The sequence below is a fragment of the Syngnathus acus genome, chromosome 15 (assembly GCF_901709675.1).
Source record: "Syngnathus acus chromosome 15, fSynAcu1.2, whole genome shotgun sequence".
Lineage (NCBI taxonomy): Eukaryota > Metazoa > Chordata > Actinopteri > Syngnathiformes > Syngnathidae > Syngnathus > Syngnathus acus.
The window spans coordinates 7,648,761-7,660,765 of NC_051100.1; the positions used below are offsets into that span (position 1 = coordinate 7,648,761).

At 39.6% G+C, this 12,005-nt stretch overlaps 2 protein-coding genes and 1 non-coding gene across 4 annotated transcripts; 1 reads left to right on the plus strand and 2 right to left on the minus strand.

The window, feature by feature from the left end:
* Positions 1-1,184: 1,184 nt before the first annotated feature.
* LOC119134720 (tissue-type plasminogen activator-like) lies at positions 1,185-4,718 on the minus strand. 2 transcript variants are annotated; one of them, XM_037271745.1, is made up of 11 exons: positions 4,540-4,718; positions 4,097-4,187; positions 3,956-4,007; positions 3,720-3,858; positions 3,542-3,624; positions 3,448-3,471; positions 3,199-3,376; positions 2,956-3,101; positions 2,733-2,873; positions 2,430-2,578; positions 1,185-1,794 (listed from the first exon to the last, which is right to left on the minus strand). In XM_037271745.1, the coding sequence occupies exons 1-11, from the start codon at positions 4,701-4,703 to the stop codon at positions 1,600-1,602; spliced, it is 1,362 nt and encodes a 453-aa protein (XP_037127640.1). In that variant the 5' UTR covers positions 4,704-4,718; the 3' UTR covers positions 1,185-1,599. The 2 variants fall into 2 exon arrangements, with proteins under 2 accessions (XP_037127640.1, XP_037127639.1); XM_037271744.1 differs by having other exon boundaries at positions 3,720-3,870.
* trnaa-ugc lies at positions 1,948-2,019 on the minus strand. Its single transcript has one exon. It is a non-coding gene; the product is annotated as a tRNA-Ala (tRNA).
* Positions 4,719-5,762: 1,044 nt separating the features above from the next.
* LOC119134685 (inhibitor of nuclear factor kappa-B kinase subunit alpha-like) lies at positions 5,763-11,739 on the plus strand. The gene is given in 22 exon segments (XM_037271684.1): positions 5,763-6,059; positions 6,342-6,452; positions 6,644-6,738; positions 6,834-6,951; positions 7,021-7,090; positions 7,162-7,250; positions 7,319-7,408; positions 7,497-7,621; positions 7,756-7,863; positions 7,944-8,079; positions 8,178-8,378; positions 8,499-8,601; positions 8,716-8,839; positions 9,262-9,413; positions 9,589-9,650; positions 9,731-9,840; positions 9,909-9,958; positions 10,051-10,159; positions 10,234-10,379; positions 10,382-10,508; positions 10,597-10,696; positions 11,150-11,739. Coding segments are annotated over 21 exon segments (2,301 nt in total). The 5' UTR covers positions 5,763-6,059; positions 6,342-6,347; the 3' UTR covers positions 11,231-11,739.
* The last annotated feature ends 266 nt before the right edge of the window (positions 11,740-12,005 follow it).

The following is a 12,005-nucleotide window of genomic DNA, read 5'->3' on the forward strand; positions in this document are numbered from 1 at the left end:
TCGACACATGAGCTACGTTCATTAAATGCTTGGTCAGTAGTCAACATCTCCAAGCCGTTCAAGTCTATATTAAGACCAGGAATTCATTTTGCTGTGAAGCAAAGAAGAGAATCTCTTCATGGGGCGCAAACCTATTTACAAACTCACATTATTTTCATGCACAAACAAATGCATTACAGAAACTTATCATGGTGCATTAAAATTGCTGGCATTAGAAATGAATGACGTCCCCAAAGTGTTGCTGGAATAGGGACAATCTCAATGTGTGCTGAGGAAACCAGAGACGTCCCAGGCAAAAACTGCAGTATTTATACCCTGGAGACATTCACAGTGCCTGTAGCTATGTGTGTGTGTGTTTATGTGAATGTGCGGGGGTGTGAACAAGAGGCTGTTGTCATCTGGACTGGAGAGACTCCGGTCCACCTGGTTGAAGAGACTCTCGTCTACTATTATTGAATGTCCAGCGTTTATATACTCAATGGAATCACATTTTTACAAGAGCTCTTAACACGGCTGCCACTGCGAATATAAAAGGTGCAGTAAATGACATCACACTGAGAGGTCACTTAAATATAACTATCATAGTGGTTACCAACATTAAATACAGTAGCGGAGTAAGTCCATGTTCAATTGACTTATACAATTGAAAAGTTTCTAAACGATTCCCCGTGGTCTGTTTTTTTTTCAAACCGAAAGAAAATGTGCTATTATAATTTCTGTACCCTCTCACTACCATGAAAGGGAAGTAACCATCTCATCATTACTCTGAAGATGAAGCCTCAGGAGTAACTTGGATGGGAAGCGGGGGGGATCCAACCTGAAAGCTTCCAGCTGGGATTCAAACAATCTTTGACCATAATCTGTCCTAACCTTCTCTTTCGAAATGTCCTTTCAGGGGAGTGGGACTCTTACTGCATCTCATAGCCATGTATGGTTTGAAGTCATTAAGTAAACACATTTGTGTGAGTAGTTGAGGTGTGTGTAGGGGGATAAGCGAGAGTTATGATTGGGCCCCAGCAGTGCTGTTGTAAACTATTCTGACTTGGCTTTTTTTTTGGACTGGTCGCCAGACAATCTTGGCTTCTCAGAAGACTTGTCGGGTACTTTTTTGTAAATCACATCAGGATTTTCTTCATTCCATAAAAGCATTCTCTAGTGCGCTGTGTGAATATCACTCCACTGTATGGCACTGTACCACTTTCTTTATTTTATTTTATTTGTTGCAATGAGCTTATAGCGTGGATCATTCCACTTAAAACATTCACTTTTGCACAGTATGAAAATAGCTGCAATAAAGTATTTAAATAGAATATGCTAGGCAGAATAATTACATTATATTAAATTATTAAATTAAACAGATCTGTTACATACTGGAAAAAAAGAAAGAATTGTATAAATACAATAAAAAAAACATTTCTTTAAAAAAAAAAAAAGACAAATCCTCAAAGGATTATTCTGTCCATGTGCAGTAAATGCTCCATTAGCTGCCACTCCGTGCACGGTGCAACAAATTGCTGCAACAATTATCTCCGCTGCCAAATATTCCTTTTGGAATTATCTAATTTTACCGTAAGGGATTGACTCTCTATTGCCTAACCTTTATTTTTTGGGGTACATGACACCTTCAGTATACTGTGGTAGGTTTGTTTTCTCTGCAATCCATTTGTTATATTTGGTGAGCTGAGTGTAAACCCCCGGATTGTTTTTCACAGCGCAGCCAATGCCCCAGCTCACAACTCCGAACTGAAAAAGCCGACCAGCGGCTTCACGCACCAGTGGACCACCAGAGTCGCCCTGTGTGGAGAAAAATCACACGGACAACGTCATTTCCATCCGTGCACCGTGTCAAACATTACACTTATGTTTTGATCATTTTTAGCTCTCGTATGCGCCTGATGTGGGCAAATGGAGGGATAAACTTTGTCACACTTTAAGGAAGACAAAACGTGGAGATGCCGGGGATTGAACCCGGGGCCTCATACATGCAAAGCATGCGCTCTACCACTGAGCTACATCCCCTTACAGACAGCCACTCGTATTCAGTTGTTATTCTGACGCCCTCTAGTGGGGGCTCCTTTGAATTCCAGCTAAAGATGCCCGTAAATCATATATTTGCCGTACATAGTCATGCCTTTAATCATCTTGCAGAATAAATTGCAAAATAATCTGCAGGCAAATATTTATTAGTTGAAAATTAGTATTACTTTCATGCTTTTCATGTTGTGCACATTATTAATCACTACCATTTGGAGAGGATACCACAAGAGTTTCATATCATCTTTTCTGCAGTTAAAAATATGCAGTCACATGTACAGACAACCACTTCTGTTTTTTTCCAACACGATCATTTCCTCTAGTTGCTTTTTGTTCACTTAACCAAATTTGGGATGCAATGTGCAAAAGTTCTTTGAATGGCTGGTCTTGCTCACCTGGCAGGAATCCACGCTCCAGTTAGGTCCCGCAGCACAGAACATGTTGTCAGTGAGCATGTTTGCATAGATGGAATTCTTTTCACAGTGAGATTGGGAGAGACGATTCACACGGGCCTCCTTCAAGTACTGAGAGAAGTGGATCGCCCCTGCAGATAACATCGAATCTTCGGTTAGAATCTTGTTGGAAATGGTAGAATGTCATGGCTAGTGCTATAATGCAAATATTTACGGCTTATGATTTTTCTTTTTTGCCTTAATACTTTTGTCTACAGTGTTTGTTGGGAATTATGTTGTATCTACCAGAGCTCTGCTTGCCAAATCCTGCGACGACGCACTGAAAGCCAACGGGAAGTTGAATGTCAGGTGGAGGAAGACAAACCGTGCGAACAGATTTTGATCGCACGGCACATCGTCCATCTTTGCTTTTGATCTTCAACAGGGCTGAAAAGATGAACGGAACCTCTTAGGGTCTTCATGGATTGCACAGAGATAGCTTTTTACTCAAAGCTTTGCTTGTGCTCACCTATGTCATTGTTGTAGTTGGTCTCGTTGAATGCTTGGTGGAGGATGATTTTTTCCACGGTAAATTCCTGTTCGTTGACCGCATCCGTTTCATTGATGGCACTCTTACCCAGGAAGACAGACAATCGCTGGACGTTGGTCACTTTACTAAACCAAACACACCGACACATTGTTCCACATGAGTCAGTGCTTTTATCAAAGGAGAGGAAATGATTAAGTGTTAGTTTTGTGTGTTTGGTCGCACCCGTCAGAGAAGCAATGCGTAGCCGTGAGCACCCAGCATGGAGCAATGAGTGAGCCTCCGCAAAAGAACTTGCGCCGGTTATAAATGGCGGCGATCCACGGCTGTGACCTCGCGGTTACGAACGAACCGCCCACAATTTTGTGCATCCTTTGCTTGGACGTCTCGCCACATGTCAGTTCTGCAAGGACGGTCAGGAAGGGAATCATCAGATGATGTTATTGTGATAAGTTAGGAGCACAACTTTATTACCTGTATCCACAGGAACGGTGGAACCTGGAGGGCAAAATGACATTCTTAGAAAGTGCAAACCAAAATGAGAAGTTTTAAAATTTTAATCTCTTACAGTTGGGAATGTCACAGAATTCTCTCACGACTCTCTTTCCTCTTTTGACACGACACCATGGCTTCGGGCTCTGGTCAGGATTCCTAGAAGGTAAACATTTGACGTATGAGTTTGATTTGTTGCGAGACCAAACTGATATTATTAGGTATTCCTCCAGCAAAACGTGAATTTTGCCTACCTGCAGTATCTATGATTCCCGATCCCAGATGAGGCACCCCAGGGGTTTTTGAACATTTTCCAATTAAGACAGCGATGCCCATTTGTTGTTTTGGAAATAATTCCCCTGTAATTGCTGCAATCCCCTGAACAACACGCCTCTGAAGCAACAACTTTGAAAAAAAAAATAAAAATTATAAATGAATCTTCACATAACAAAATAAAAATACACACACAAGTGAAGAACAGTGAGGTCACCTTGATGCGAGCGTGTATGTCCTGTCGACTTACGGCTCTTCTTTGAAAATGCCTGAAAAAGAAGGAGCATGCATTTTTTTTGAATAACAATGACTCAATTCCCAATAATGAAATGAAATCATGCACTTGAAATTTACTTACAACTTCAATACTGACAACGGCAATCATCGACAGGATGACTAAGAAGTTCATCTTTACTTCTGCTTTTGTGCTATTGTGGTCTGGACACGGGCTAGACAAAAAAGAATTGACAATATCAGCACTGAATGCCCTTATAGGGAGATTATCTGAAGTGACACGAGGACAGACGCGCGTGATTATAAGGAAAAATAGTAAAGACATGGCGATAAAGTGCATAAGTCTACATTTGTGTCAATTGCATATGTTCATTTATTACAGTATCAGAGGAGCTTGCAATATCAAAATATTTTCTACCCACAATATACAGCATCAACATGACATGATTGGATTGTCAGAACTGTAATTTTACTTCATTTTCCCATAACACTGCATAATAAAAATTCAAACAATAAAAATGGCTTTGTCTACATAGTAGATTGGGAAATTTGACAGGAGATGCATACCTTTCTGTTGCAATACTGTGTAAAAGATCCTGATGAAGATTCTTGTTCACTCTTTCTCCACGCGTCTTGCCTTTTTGTTGTGTTTGAGTGCTGATGTCCCCTGCCTCCCTTCCATTTATGACTGCTGAAGCTGGGAGGAGTTTAATGCCAGGCCCACCAAACATCACTCACACACATCACGCTGACGTTTAGCTTGACCGAAGAATTGCTCATGACGTGTGACATCAGCACTGTCGAATAGAAGAAGTTTATCCAAAATTGGTAATAAAACAGGCTCTCACGCTTTTGTGAGGAAGACATACAAACTGACTGAAGCACAATTCAGGTTGTATGTAAGTGCCGAAAAAGGCAAAGCTTACATTGGTGTATAATGTAAATCAATTGCATTTTATGTAATAATGCAAAAAGAATGAAATTAAGTTTGCAGTATGGATTTGGCATTTAAAGTACTACAAAGGGGATTTTGTCCTTGAAATCCCCTTTGAAGAGACTACCTCATACAGGACAACTTTATTAGTCACCTTTCCGCTTTCCTGATTGCCACAGTCATATCATGGCCAAGGTAGGAAACAGGAAACATTAACAGGAACATGAATGAAAACATCCATTTACTTATTGTTTTCAGTTTCTTCTCAATGTACATGCAGTCAAAATTGTGTTTTTTGTTTTATTTTAATTGCAAGCTGAATGCTTCCTTCCCATGATTACAATTGAAGATCGGGGCTACTGACTGTGCACTATTAATTGTCAGCACAACTCAGGCATGAATTTAAAGTTGTGATCAAATTTAGAGTCTATCTTGTTGGTCACTGGTTTTGCCACTGTTGATCTCTCCAGACATGGCAGATATGTTTTGAAAATTTTTAAAAATATGTGAGATTAAATATTTTCATGAAAGGGACATATGATGGAAAATGTACTCGTATCATGCAGAACCACGCATGTCATGCTCCACTACTAAGTCAAAGCCAAAGGTTTGAGAAATATTAAATGCAGGATGGCTGGATGGATAATGTCTCCTAAGGTAAGCGTTGAGTGTATGGCGCCATCTGCAGACAATATTTAAAACCTTACCATGTAGAGTGAGGTATTTTCTGGAGCAGGGTCATAAAATTTATGAAAATAAATTGGCTGTTGCATTAGAACTATTAATGCTGACAAAGAGACTAGATTACAACAATTTCTCTGCTTTTTTTTTTTTTTTGTTGCTCCGAAGCGATTCACGCACGCATGCGCAGTTGTACTTACGCGTTGACTTTACTTTCACTTTTTTTTTGAACACTTTGTTTGGATCCATTTACCATCAACGACAGCATAAATAGACAACAAATATCTCCAAAGACAAGCACGACAGATCGGGAAAGCTGACGGTTTTGTTACTTTAAGTCTCGGTCGTGAACAGTGACGAAAAAAGGACGGTCATTCATAGTTTGCTAACTCGGGAGGCTAATAACTTATTCAGGGCTAAAATGTTGTGACGCGAATAATTTATGGCACAGCAAAACTGACGCCTGAAATAGGTAAGAATTTCACCAAATTTGCAAGTAGGCTTCTTTCTATCTTCTTCACAACTTTTGTACTACCTACTTAGTGTATGTGTTTGCAGTGTGTGGCAAAATAAACAATGTCTAAAAATAAATTCTCACCCAAAACACCCAAATGATGGTGATTTGACTGTTGAGAGAATGTATACAACAATATTAGCGTGCTGAAAGTACAACAGTGAGTAAACAAATGCTCTTTGTCTCATCTCAAAAGTGCAAAACACAAACACTCCAATGTTCTTGCTGTGTCTTCAGCAGGTGACAATGGAGCGGGCTTCCATCAAGCAGAACCAGTTGTGTGGCCCATGGGAGATGAAGCAGAGGCTTGGGATGGGAGGTTTTGGGCATGTCTACCTATACCAGAATCATGTAAGTGCTGTCATTCACATAATAAACTCACAGGAGCGTGCAAATAATCTGAGATGTCAGAGAGACAAGCGTACGACAAGATCTTTTTCAGTGTGGAGACTGACTCCTGCATAAGAGAAGCAAGAAATCAAATGCATCTTTATCTGTGCACTTTAGTGATAGTAGTGTTATTATTTTCATGTGTTGAGTAGAAGTCGGGGGAGAAGTTAGCTGTGAAACTCTGTCGCCTCGAACTGAGCTTCAAGAACAAGGAACGCTGGGGAAGAGAGATCCAGATCATGAAGAAGTGAATATGGATGCATTGATTATTATATTGCACAAAAAACATGATTTTTTTAAAATATTTTTTTAACAATGGTATTTATTTATCCTTTTTTTTAGGTTGAACCACGTGAATGTTGTTCAGGCCAGTGATGTTCCAGAAGAATTGAGCTTGATTGCGCTGAATGACCTACCGCTGCTAGCCATGGAGTACTGTTCTGGAGGAGACCTACGCAAAGTAGTTTTATCATTTATTTATTTAATTTCATTAAATTGTCACTACATATGTATGTTCAAACCTTTTCAGGTTCTCAGTAAACCAGAAAATTGTTGTGGGTTGAAGGAGAGTGAAGTGCTCTCCCTACTCCGTGACATCGGTAAGTTTTTTTTTTTTGCTGTAAAAGCTCTCGTAGATGACTCTGCTTAATGCATTTTAATTTTTTGACAGGATGCGGTATTGAGTACCTTCATGAAAATAAGATTATACACAGAGACCTCAAGCCTGAGAATATAGTTCTGCAAGAGATTAATGGGAAGGTAAATCACAATCTATGTTTGCAAAAGTGCCATTTGTAGCTGATTTCTCACTTTTCATTTTCCTCCAGCTTGTCCATAAAATTATAGATCTTGGTTATGCAAAAGATCTCGACCAAGGCAGTGTCTGTACGTCCTTCGTCGGAACCCTCCAGTATCTCGTAAGTGTACATTGTTTACATGTAGTGTCAATCTATTTTTTCTTTTCAAATTACAACCATTCATAAAGTGCAATTTTATGCGTTCTAGGCTCCGGAGCTGTTTGAAAGTAAACCTTACACGGTAACTGTGGACTACTGGAGTTTTGGAACAGTAATATTTGAATGCACGTGTGGTTTTCGCCCGTTTTTACACCATATGCAGCCCGTACAGTGGTGAGTTTGATAAATGCTTTGTAATTAATTTCCTCCATAACTTCTGATTTATGAACTCAGCCTGAAAAACCGAATGATGAATGTTTCTAATGTTTGCTGTATTTGTAGTATATTTATATGCCACTTTTTAATAGGACAAGTCAGGTTAAGAATAAAGGTGCTAAGGACATCATGGCGGTGGAGGACATGAATGGAGAAGTTCGATTTTCAACCCATCTTCCATATCCCAACAATCTCAGCAGGTAGAAACAAAAGCAACGATCATTATTCTATAAATCAAGAATTTCATTCTCTCCTAATGTTTGCATGCGCTTTTCTTAAGGCCGTTGTTAGCGCCAGTGGAGAATTTGCTGCAGATGTTGTTACTGTGGGACCCGGCAGCCCGTGGCGGGGGGTTGGATCCTGTTACGAAAAAGGCAAACTGTTACAAGGCTCTCCAGAACATCCTCAACATGAAGGTCAGTAATGAACAACAACAATTACTCCAGACGTCATACAAAAGCTCTTTTGCAAATGTTCCTCGATCAAGATAACAATTCCAAGATTTGGTGCTCAGGTGATCCATGTGTTAGATATGACGTCAGCCCAGATGCACTCTTTGATCCTGGAGGCCGAAGAGAGCTTACACTCCTTGCAGCTTCGTCTGGAGACGTACACACAGACGCATATCTCTCCCCTAAATCAAGAATTGCTGTTAGAGACGGGAATCTCCCTGGACCCACGTAGACTTCCTGCACATTGTTTACCGGATGGTTTGGTATGTGACGCTTACGCAAAAGCATATTTGCTGTGAATGATCTTTTTGCAGCCACTCTTGTTAGAATTTGTCATCAGTGTGTATGTGTGTGTCTTCATTTTTGTTGTTTTTTTGTGTCAGAGAGGCTGGGACACCTTCATCGTCTTCCTGTTTGATAAGAGCCTATCCAAGTACTCAGGACCGCTCACTGCCAGACCCTTGCCTGAGAGTGTCAACTTTATAGGTGAGACTTTTCACTTTAAAATAGCATCCAAATCTTTGCTTCGTTCTTCAATTCAACTTCAACAGTTTAATGTGCTTGGCTCCATTCAAAAGCAAGTCTCTTTTCTTTCTGCAGTCAGAGAGACAAAGACGCAGCTCCCACTGACCACATTGAGGAAGGTATGGGGAGAAGCAGTCAGCTACATTTGTGGACTAAAAGAGGACTACACCCGCCTGTACCAGGGACAAAGGGCTGCTATGTAAGTACATGTACGGAATTGTCAGTCGGTTATTCCTTCAGAAAAATGGTAACCAGCTGGGCGTGCAAGAGCAACATTATTAAATGTGTAAATCCATATTAATGTGTGACAGCTTTGTGGTGTGTCGTCTAAAAACAGCTGGTAGGGCTGGGAAATTTTAAAAGAAAATTCCCGACCCCCTACATTCTGCATTGGTGGCGCAAGGGGCAGAGAACTGGGGAATTTGATAGTTTTAATAGTCTTACATTGATCATTCAAATGCAAAGGTGTGGCTCATGCCTCTGACTTATTTTTATTATTAGTATTAAAAAGAACCTAAGCATTGTTACTATTAGCAGTGTTTTGTGCACTTTTACAAAGTGATGCCAAAAAAGCTAGAAATAGCAAAAACAAGATCAGTCTAATCTTTTGTTTGTGCGTAGGTTGAGTCTGCTGCGTTATAACACCAACTTAACCCGCTACAAGAACCTGCTCTTCTCCCAGTCACAGCAGCTGCAAGCCAAGCTGGCTTTTTTTAAAACCAGCATCCAGCATGACTTGGAGCAATACGCCAAGCAGAGACACACAGGCATCTGTGAGTTTCTCCTTTGGTCATTCATGCATCCATTGATGAAGTCTACACACCCCTGTTCAAATTCCAGATTTTCGCGATATAAGAAAAAATATCAAAACAAATCATTTAGAAATGTTTTATATTCACAGTATTTGAAATGAAAGCAAATCATCTGCTTTTGTGTGTTTTTGCGAAGCTTCAGAGAAGATGCTTAGGACGTGGCATGAAAATGAAGCAAAGGCCGATGGCTTTTCAAAGGTAAGAGAAAATGTGGAAAGGCATAATGGCATACATCCCATTTGAGAATTCACACATTTCACAAATGCTTTCTGCCGTAGGTTGCTGATGTTGGATATCTAGATGAAGAGATAGTTGCGCTTCATTCTGAAATTGTGGAATTGCAGCGGAGTCCATTTTTGAGGAGACAAGGAGACTCGATGGAACAACTGTCAGTATATTTAAGAATCACATCAGTGCTGTGTAGTGCACACAAAGTAACTTTGTGCCTTTCCGCAGCGAGGGTAAAGCTATTGAACTCTACAAGCAACTAAAAGCTAAATGCAAAAGTTAGTGAAGATCTTCACATTTATTCAAATTAAGTCTATAAAATGTATAAATATACTGTAAATAAATGAATACATTTTGTGTTTCTGTACAGGCCCCGACCTACCACATGGTTACAGTGACAGCTCGGGCATGGTGAAGGCCATCCTGCAAATGGTTCAGAACCAAGACCGAGTGCTGAAAGACTTGTACACTCACCTCAGGTAATTCATTCGCCTCCAGCCGAGCAAAGTGCAGCACGAATGTTCTACTTATCCACACTTGTTTTTCCCTTTAGTACAATTCTGGTATGTAAGCAACGCATCGTTGATTTGTTCCCAAAGTTGGAGAAGGCAGTTGAGAGCATAAAAACGGCAGAGGTAGCCGTAATGCAAATGCAAACAAAGCGCCAGAAAGAGTTCTGGTACCTTCTGAAGATTGCCTGTGTGAGTCAAATATTAAGTCGAGAGTATTCAAATATTCAGTTGCCGTGATATACTTATTTGAAACCTTGTGTTTGTGTCTTAAGGCCCAAAACGATTCACAGATTTGTGTTCAGCCATCCACTGATGGGTAATGTGCTGGGATTAGAAAGCTTCATCATACAAAAAAAGTCGAAAGGATGATTTTTAAAAACTAGACCTTTTTTTTTCTCTTGCAGAGAAACTGTTTCTCAATTATTGGATGACAACTGCCATTATCTAAATAAGCTCACTTCTTTGCTGCAAGATGTCAGCCTTGAGAGAGAGCAAAGCATGATGGTACGTTCTCCACAGTGTTTCTGGTCATTATGGTTGGAATCATGCATTGTAACTCCTCCCATGTGACAGAGCCCAACAAATCATTTATTCAGAGTAGCTTAACGAGTGGAGCAAGTGTGTGTCTGAACCTTATTTCTTTATTTGCAACATCCTTTGTCTTGTGATCCTTGCTTTTTCCATGTTAGCTCCTCCTACTATCCACCACACCCTTCAGTCTTGTTTTTTTTACTTGTAAATATGGATACTGTTGATATGCTACTTAACCAAGAACTAATTGGAAATGGAATAATTATCTTCCGTGATAGAGTGTCAAATTGGGAATCACTACATAGACGTGTTTTCCCCTGTCATTCTCTTATTGAAGTCCAGTTATGTTGTATTTATTTACCACAGTACCACTACACCACATTTAAAAGTCTTAAGTTGAACTTTATCTCTATGTTCTTTTTTTAGGATCAAGACTGGAGTTGGATCCCTAATGATGCAGCAAAACCCAACCAAAGGTCTTTGACCGACCAATCAGGAACACAATGAATCAAAGATACGTTAGTGATGCAATACAACATGTATGCTGCCTAGACGGTTTATGATGTAGTGGACAGGCTTTATGTTAAAGCCTGTTAGCCATGATATAAGCTACACAGTGGTTTTGTTCGTTTTGTGTTACAATGTAAAGCAAAATGTATTTATTTCACGAGTGAAACTGAGCAAAGTGAAATGTGCGCCATGCATATTCCTCACTCGCTCAAGGAGTAAAATTAATAATTTTGCAAATTAAACAATAATTGTAGTTAAAGTATCATTTTAAGCAAATCATCCAAACATTATCTAAGAGTTAACCATAACTTATTCTGCAGGTGTTGTGGTAAACTCTAACTGAAACTGTCCAAGAGGTATTCATTAAAGGGAGTGAGTTTGTTGTCCTGAACCTTTCTAAGAGTAATATTTTGATTACCACCTTTTGCTCCAAGAGAGGCAATGCAGACAGCACTTACAAGCACTTACAGTTCAATTCTATAACAATAAACTGTAAATGACTTCACTTTTTGAGTGTCAAGGTTATTTTCTAATGGTAGAATTTTCAGCTCTTGTATTAATGTATTGGTTAGTTGTAGCTACTAATAAACATACTTTGTAATGTGGGTAGTGACATGACATGTCAAATTCCAAAGTGAAAATAATTCCCACGGTCCCTGAAAGCAGCACACCAAGAGCGAAATAATCAAAAATATAGATCATTTTAGCTTTTACGTTCAATAGATTTGCATTGGTTGTTACGAATTGTTTGCTTATTGAAGTACAAATGTTA